The sequence below is a fragment of the Anser cygnoides genome, chromosome 1, assembly GCF_040182565.1.
Source record: "Anser cygnoides isolate HZ-2024a breed goose chromosome 1, Taihu_goose_T2T_genome, whole genome shotgun sequence".
Taxonomy (NCBI): Eukaryota; Metazoa; Chordata; class Aves; order Anseriformes; family Anatidae; genus Anser; species Anser cygnoides.
Window position 1 is genome coordinate 20,602,550 of NC_089873.1, and position 8,816 is coordinate 20,611,365.

An 8,816-nucleotide genomic window follows, 5' to 3' on the forward strand; every position below is an offset into this window, starting at 1 on the left:
GGATTCTCAAGGAAAAGCAAGTTCTAGCATCTGAGATACAAATATGATAATTTTAATAGATATTTGGAAACCACGTAATATTTCTTAAAACTCAAGTGTGCCTGGTCATATTACAAATAATATCAGGATTTTGAGCAGCAAAGGACGCAAAAGATTGAATACCTTTTGAATTTATTGGAACAGAAGAAGTTCCATTGCTAGCTCAGGAAATCTATGCAATAGTTTCATGGATTTATGCTACTGCTCTTCATTTTGCCTCGTGTTATTCTCGAGTTCTGGGGTTCTGTAGTGCAACTGCTATTCAGCAAATACTAGTCTGTTATGTATCTATGCCCATATTTTTTATTGATCCACATGAATTCATCAGTTTTGAGATATTCTCTGAAATTAATTAGGAATTCTGTCTAAATACAGATTTAAATTTATCTTTAGTTGCATGGGTTTATAGCTTCCTTATCACTTTATTAATCAGTTCAACAATACAACCAAAGCCTAATACATGTGGTATATCAGCTACCTGAAGGAACCCCTTAGGTAAATACATATTATATTTTTTCAAGCACAGTTAACCATGAAACTAAGTGATCACAAATTTACAAGTACAGCAAGCTGCAGTACAACAATATCAGAAAAGCTGTGTATCGGAATGAAACTGAAATGTCACCATCTTACCTTCTGCCACCAATAGTAGCATCAATGTTGTTAGGAGGAAGATTAGACTGATAATAAACTGACAGGGCCACGATGTTCTGTAATGTTATCTAGTTATGCTACTGAGAATTACTGCCCATCTGTATGCCAGAGGACAAGTGCTTCTCATTGTGGCTGGAATGATGTCGTAGAATGAGGGCCAATATGCTCGTAAATGTTCATGCCAAGAGTAATGTAAGTGACTGGGGGCTCACTGGGCAGGCTGCCTCTGCATCTTCAGACACTGAGTTGACAGCCTTTTAATTCAAATTCCTCTCTTCCAACAGCTACTTCTTCACCGACTGCTTGTACCTTAGCATTGACCTAAGAAGTTAATAAAATAAAAATCTATTTTCATATTCACTTTTTTTTTTCTTTTTCGAAATGGTAGCCTTTCAAAGTTTATGGGGCATTTAAGAGTTAGCCATATCCTTCCATATCTAAAAATATCAGTCAGCAATATTTTAAAATCTCTCTTTCCAATGTATGCACCATTATTTTCAGAACATATACTTTAATTTCACCAACAGAGGTCAGTAAACCACTGAAAGAGAGCCATGAATCTGGTGAGAACACACCTTTGTCAGTCTTTCTAACATACCTTTGATTTTTTATTTATTTTTTAAAGGGTCTTTTTTGTTTTCTTCAGTAAATACAGGCTTAGTTAACTAAAAAAAAAAAAAAAAAAGCCAGTGTATGCTTTTGCATTCATGCAAAAGAATATATATACACATATTAGGGAGATTAATTACACAAAATACTATATTGTTAAGAATCTTTCATCACTGGAGAATATTTGAAATACCTGTTATAAAGCTAGTAGCATACATTCATGCATAGGTGTGATTGTAGCTACGTCAATTTGTCAAGGTTGAACCAGCTTGCAATTTAAGCAATGTTTTGAATGATCTGCAGAATTCTCCTTTTCAAGCTTTGTTCTGTGGAAAACCAACCGAGTATGCAGAGAGAGTATAAAGAGGAGGATCCCAGGGAAGAAAAATTTTTTGATGATATCAAAATAATAACAGATAGAAGTGCAGGAGAAACCAAGATCTGTCACTGACTTGCTCAGTTTGACAGTAACGCTCAGCTAATGGAAATATATTAACACATCATTTTCCAACTTTCAACTGTAATAAAAAGCTATTTTTACAAATCATTACTTTCGGTATATGCTGTTTCAGCCACGTGTCTTCTATTAGTGTACAGGGGAGTTTCACAATGAAAGCTGCCTTTGCAGTACTGAAAGTATACCTTTTATGTTGAACTAATCCCAGAGGGGAGTCAGCACCAGCACCCGTGTCCTTTTGACCTTTATCCTTTTAATGCATTTTGCCTCAGTAGCAAAAGGTGAAAACCTATATATATATATATATATATATATATTTATGTTGCTCTCACAGAATGCTTCAACAGCATTTCTCTGTGAGAGCAAGGAGAGTAAAATAGAGTAAAATAGACTCCTGTGGAAACTTTGAAAGCACCCAGTTCAGCAATCAGCAACAGCTTTATAAATGTATTTTTAGAATTGCTTTCCTGCTAGCCCTTTGAAGCTCACCCTCACGGTCGCTATCACCACTCTCAACAGCTGTGAGCATGTGAAGCCACTGGAGTGGAAGATGTTAATTATCATCAGCTACTGGAATTTCTCCAGGGACTACTTGTGGTTAGAAACATGCTTCCCTAAAGATCTGCACTAGGCGCTGGGATCATCCCTCCTCCAGTTTATCTACATCCCTCCTCTTAAGCGAAAGATAATCAATTACAACTCCCAACCTTCACTTTTAAGCATTCTACTCTTAGGACAGGATATTGTGACCACCCTCAGCAATATTAACTGCAAAATCTTTCATCTGTGTAATTGCAATAATAAGTGTTTTCATGTATATGTGAGCTTTGCAGGGAATACACTTAACATACACAGAGATTTTGATAAAAAACTTGAAAATTCTAAAATTAAAAAGCAGTTTGCAGATTAAAAAATAGGAAATAGTCAAGCTGATGGACACAACTGCTTTTTGTTTTGTCTTTTCCCCCGACAATTGAACTCTCTATGGACAACAAAAAACTACTTACCCTCCCCCCATGTCATCAGGAAACTGAACACACAGAAATGGTCTTTCCCCCTTCTGCTTTACCTCCTGCTATTCAGTGGCATTTTGAGTCTAAACTAGTTAGCATCAGGAGCTTGATATGATGTCAGCAAGTGAGATATTCCCCACAGGGAACCAAAATAATAGTAGATGAGCTGGCAGAAAGATCCCCAGAAAGGGAAATAACGCAAACCTAACAGATTTTAAGCCTAGCCTTTTACTATTAATACTACAAAGCACCTTTAAATGATTGAACACATCCTTAAATGTACCCTACAGATCCCTCTGGGGTAATTAAACCCTGTAATCATTACCACCCCCACAAAAAGACCAAGTTAGGTCAACAGGCACCAGCTTTACAGGAACTAGGATGAACTCAGTAATCTGCAGGACTCAACTCCCAACATACAAAGATGAACGCTGCAGGTATTTCTCTTGCCTTGGCTATGGGTGAGAATCTCACATGTTCCCCAAGTACTTCATGGAGTGATATGATACACTAGGTGTTTTTGGTAATGCGAAATTGAAAGAAAACAGGCACCCAGCTCTCCAAGAACACTGGTCTTTTCACAGGAAATTCTCTTCCACCCACAGGAGGAAGGGGCAAGAGGAAGGAAGGAAATGGAATGTAATGGAAAGTAAACAACTATGAAAACAGTCACCATGAGCAAGTACAAAAATGCTTCTTTGTTTTGTTTAAGGACAATGAGTACAGTGGTATTTCAGTTATTCAGTGTTTACAGAGTTAAAAATACATAATCACAGGCCAATTCCCTTCAGGTAGGCCCTTAGTGCTGCTGCATTGTATACCTATTGGAGTTCAACATCAAATATGGTGATCAAGAAGTAGATACAATCAAGATGAGGGATTGCTTAATTCTTCCAGAACAGCCACCAGTTAATAGCATAGGCCTATTAACTCCAGGTCAGATGGTGTAGGCCTTTACAAGTTAAGTTCATTAAGAGAACACTTGTTCCCCAGCTGGATTCAAGAGTAATGGTGAAGATAAAAGTGAGCGCATACACACAGAACTGTTATATACAAAAAAAGTTTAATTGAAATACCTGTATAAAAAATATGATCTCCATACATTTCACACTGTTAAACAGAAGAAAAAAATCCAAATCCAAGCTGCATAAATGCAACCAGATCACAGAAACACAGCTATTAAAATAAATTAAGGTTTATGACTCTGCCACTCTACCTTTCAGAGCCAATGCACGGAGACTGTACAATGTCAATAATTTAAAACCTTTCCAAACAGCATTACTTTACATTTCTGGTACAATACCAGACAAAAGGCATACTGACTAACTTTAAAAAGTCATTCTATTTCCCTTAAATTAGACTTTGTACAACAATTTTCCATCTTCCAACAAAAACTGATAAGGTCAGAAATATTTTTTGTCTTTTTTCTTTTTTTAAACAAAAGTTGACAGGAATGCAGAAAAAAAGTGCCATGGGCAAACCACTAGAATTCCCATGGGGAGGAGGAGGGGAAAGCACAGTGTTGAATAACTAACCAAATAAATTAACCAAATAAATAGCCACAGCTGAAACCTGTGGGAGGTCTTCTAAACTTCAAACAATAAATAACTGTATAGTACATGGGAAAACCAAGTTTACATAAACACATTATACAGGTATGGAAAAAAAAAAGTAAAGTCCTTGAATATTGCATTGATTGTGCATTCAACATGCCCATACATACTTTTAAGACTCGCAGGGTGACAAAAGGCCAGGGGGAGTTGAGAAAGGGGCTTCTTATGCCCAGTGGTAGAGATGATAAAAGGAAACATGAATAAATGTTTCTGATAAAAAAGCTGATATACCTGTTCATATTTCTGTGCAGGCTATAGGAAATATTTTGAGCAGCAGAGGTGGGTTGGATTTGGAAAGGGCAGGGGGCAGGAGTGAAATGTCTGTGTTCAAGTATTCCATCACCAGTGGATGGGACTACTTCATTCAATCACCGAACATGTTCTCCAATGCATCATAGGAGCTGCTTCCTCCAGCACTGGGTCTAAAGGGAGCAAATTCCTATAATGAACTGGATCTTCTTTGGACATACACAGCTCAAAAAAGAAAGTCCCACTGAAGCAGCTTTCAAAAAGGCACTCAAAAGCAAATAAAATCTAGTCCAGGCTCTATGAGAGCAAAAAAGTTTACCATGTATTCAAGAGGTCACTGCTTTCTTAATAAGGTCAGTCTTTGACTAAGTACTGGCCTGCAACTCCCAAACATCAGCGTTTCCAAAGGAAATCTCTCATTCCAAAGCAGAAACCAGCAAAAGGGGAAAATAAAATCAAGTCCCTCAGACAAAGATTCAACTACAGAATAATGAATGCATTTTTCTAGCCCCTCCTACGTATTGGCAGCAGCACTGTGGTCTTTCTGCTTGTAGCTCCCCTCCCAGTGCAAGGTCCTTAGTAATTCACAGACTCTCATTACTTGAACTTGTGCTCGATACATCAGTATCAAGGGTCCGTAGCCTTATGTCACAGTCCTCAGACTTCACTACTTCAGATTTGTGCATCCATTGATGGTCAAAAATTTGCTCAAGTGTTGGTCTGTCTGAAGGCCTCAGTGAAAGGCACCATTTGATCAGCTGTTGACATTCTGAAACAAGCAAAGGAATTCTAGATCAGAAAAGTAAAAAGACTATCTTAAAAAACAAGCAGCCAACCCACCCAGACACGTGAGTTCAAAATAATCTTAAAAAAAAATCCTGAAAAAATAATAAAAAAGTCCCCACTCAACACCCCCACACAACTCACCAGGTGAAATTCTCCTCCTGAAGTATAATCGTCCCCTCAAGATTTCTTCATCTTGCTCAAAAGGGATGTCTCCGCAAACCATATCATACAGCAGAACTCCCAGAGACCATACTGTCGCTGACCTCCCATGGTATCTGTGGTATCTGATCCACTCTGGAGGGCTGTATACTCTCGTTCCTAAAAGCAAGAAAAAAAAAAAAGTCGAGGATTAGTGTTTTCCCATTCTTCAAGTAGCTCTACTATGGCTATATTAAGTTCATCATTTGGAATCATTAAAAAAAAGCTTTGGATTTTTTTTTTTTTATGGCCCCAAACTATTACTGGTGTAACTTCAGGTCATCTGTGGAGTTACACCATCAACCCATCCGGTTGTTCTATTTTGTTGCAAGGAAGAACAGGGCTGCCATCAGCTGACTGTTTACTAAGGCGAGCTCCCTTTCACTGACCACGTGGCGTCTGCAGCATCACACCAAAAATAGACACAAAAGGACAAAGGGGGCTGTCGGGGAGGAGAAGAGAGGGAGTCAAGAAGGTGAAACTCAGGTCTGCCTTATTACACAGGGATAATCTGCTTTATCCAATTTCACTGGGCAGTAAACAAAATAAGGCTGCTTACAATTTTTATTATTTTTTTTTTTTTTAAAGGCCCCGTGCTTCTCTGCGGCAGCCTTTTTAACCCGCCCTCTCTTTGCCTGCGGTGCTCCTTGGATACCAAACAAAAACGAGAATTTGTGATGCTGAAGGTCACGTGGCCTAGGGGTTCGGGTTTCACAACAAACAGATGTTAAGTGCAGCAGCTGAGGATGGAGGTCGGAAAAAAAAAAGTCCCTTGGTTACATCAGTCACATTCAAAGGGCAAGGGAAAATATCCTCTATCATGTGCAAGCTTATTTTCAGATTTCCCATTTCTAAAGCATCAAACCCAACCCTGAAGCTAGTATCACGTTATTTGCAGGGAGCGTATTTATCGCATCACTTTGAAATCTGCAATGCGGGATTTCCAGGACACCAGCGGAAAGGGAGGGGGAGAGCTATTGCTTCGAGTTAAAAAAAGCACTGCATGTAAAAACTGCATATCCACACAAGGAAACATCCGACACTGGTGAAGCCTCCATGTAAACAGATCGCCCTCTAGGAAAAAAAACGCTTTTTCCAAGACAGGGAAATATAAACTGCTGCGTCACTGCCTGGAATTGCTTCTTTCCTACGCAACTGAACACCCTAAGCTGCTTCAGGTCCAAAGGTTTCCATTACCGATAGACCTGATATGAACCGCTGCGTCAGAGGCGCCCTCACTACTCGGAGGCGCCAGAAACAGGATAAGCGGCAGCTATAGGGCATCGCCCTGGGAGGGGCGCGGGGTCTTGCCAAACTCGGCACAGCGCGGCCGGGCTGCCCCGGGCAAGGAGGGCACGTACCATCAAAGTCAGTATAGACCGTGTCCTTGAGGATGGCCCCTGAGCCGAAGTCGATTAGCTTCAGCTCGCCTGTCCTGAGGTCAACCAGCAGGTTCTCGTCCTTGATGTCCCGGTGCACCACGCCGCAGCCATAGCAGTGGCGCACCGCCTCCAGCACCTGCCGGAAGAACCCGCGGGCCGTGTCCTCGTCCAGGGCTCCCTTCTCCGTGATGAAGTCAAAGAGATCCTTCACCAGCTCGGGCCGCTCCATGATGATCAGGTAGCCGTCGGGACGCTCGTACCAGTCCAGCAGCTTGATGACCCCCCTGAAGCCAGAGCCCACCTTCTTCAGGAGAACGATCTCCAAGGGCACCATGACGCCGCCCTGGGCAGAGAAAGGGGAGGCGAGTGGGTCACTCGGGGGCGGCGGGCAGGGCAGGGCAGGGCAGGACGAGGCAAGGCAGGGCAGTGCCACCCACCGCCGCCCTGCGGGGTGGCTCCTCCGCTGCCGCAGTCCGAGGGGCGGGCGCGGCGCTGCGGCGGCGAACCCCCGCCAAATTCCCCCCGACGCAGACACCGCGCCGGCGGGCGGGGCGAGCCCCGCCGCCCACACAATAGCCCCGACGGAGCCCACCCCCCAAAAATAAAATTAGAAAAGAATTAAATACTTACAACCGTGCCCCACTCGGTCACCCGCTCCTTCACCACATGCTTCACGGCGACCTGCGGGGCGAGGAGAGGGGAAAGGAGGGGCGGTGAGCGGCGGGGCCGGGCAGGGCAGGGCAGGGCTCGCCCCGTGCCCGCAGCCCGCCGACAACCCGCGCCGAGCCGCCCCGAGCCTCACCGGCAAGCCGTCGGCGATCCTGCTGCCCGCGTAGACGGTGCCGAAGCCGCCGCTGCCCAGCACGGAGCCCACCTGGTACACTTTGTCGAACGGCTCCTTCTCCACTTTCACTGGGGAAACGGGAGGGAAAGCGCGGCGTTAGCGACCGGACTACGCCTCGCCGGGAATTAGGATTAAAAAAAAAAAAAAATCAAAAAAAAATATATATATTTATATATAATCCCCCCCCCCAGCACGTCCGCTGGACGCGTCGCCCTAATTCTGCACGAGACATTTTCTTTTTTCCTCCTCAAAAATCTTCTTCGGTTATATAAAAAAAAATATCGTAATAAAAAGGGTAAAGCCCCAAGTTTCAGGCGGCTGCGTGGCGCCAGCCACGGGGCTGGGGCCGCCCGCAGGGGGAAGCCCCCGGCGCCCCGCCGTACCTGGCTGCAGGATCTTCACCGGCAAGTGGTCCATGCTGGCGGGGCTGCAGATGTGGGCCAGCGAGCCAAACTTGGAGAGCAACATCTTCCGTGCGGGGGGAGCCCCCTGCCTCCTCCTCCTCCTTCGCTGCCGAGCCCAGACCCTCCGCGGGGCTTCCCTGGTGGCCCTGCGGCGGGCACCGACGGCCTCCCCGGCACGGATCCGCGCCAAATCCCCCTCCTCGTCCTCGTCCTCCGGCGGCGAAAGGGCCCCTATCCAGCCGGGGGCCGCGTCCGAAAGCCGGCCCTGCGGTGCGGTGCGGGGGGGGAGCGGGCTGGGCGCAGGAGCCGCGCCGCCGCCCTGCCTGCCCGCGCGCTTCTGAGCCGGCGGCGCCGCGGAGCCGCCTCTTAACTCCCAATATTTTGGTGCGGGCAGAGCGCGGACGGCGCCGAGCGGGTATCCCTCCGCGGGGGAGGCGGTGTGTGTGTGGGGGGGGGGGGGGGGGGGGGGGGGGGACACGCCTCTCCCCGCCGCCCCGGCCCGACCCCTCCTCCCCTCCGCGACGGGGCGCCCGCAGTGCGGCGGTGGGGGCTGCGGAGTCCCCGGCCC

At 45.2% G+C, this 8,816-nt stretch overlaps 1 protein-coding gene across 1 annotated transcript; it reads right to left on the minus strand.

Annotated features, from left to right (window-relative positions):
- Positions 1 to 3,816: 3,816 nt before the first annotated feature.
- PIM3 (Pim-3 proto-oncogene, serine/threonine kinase) lies at positions 3,817 to 8,536 on the minus strand. Its single transcript, XM_048047960.2, has 6 exons — positions 8,228 to 8,536; positions 7,803 to 7,912; positions 7,631 to 7,681; positions 6,980 to 7,343; positions 5,562 to 5,738; positions 3,817 to 5,403 (listed from the first exon to the last, which is right to left on the minus strand). The coding sequence occupies exons 1-6, from the start codon at positions 8,310 to 8,312 to the stop codon at positions 5,219 to 5,221; spliced, it is 972 nt and encodes a 323-aa protein (XP_047903917.2). The 5' UTR covers positions 8,313 to 8,536; the 3' UTR covers positions 3,817 to 5,218.
- Between the last annotated feature and the right edge of the window lie 280 nt (positions 8,537 to 8,816).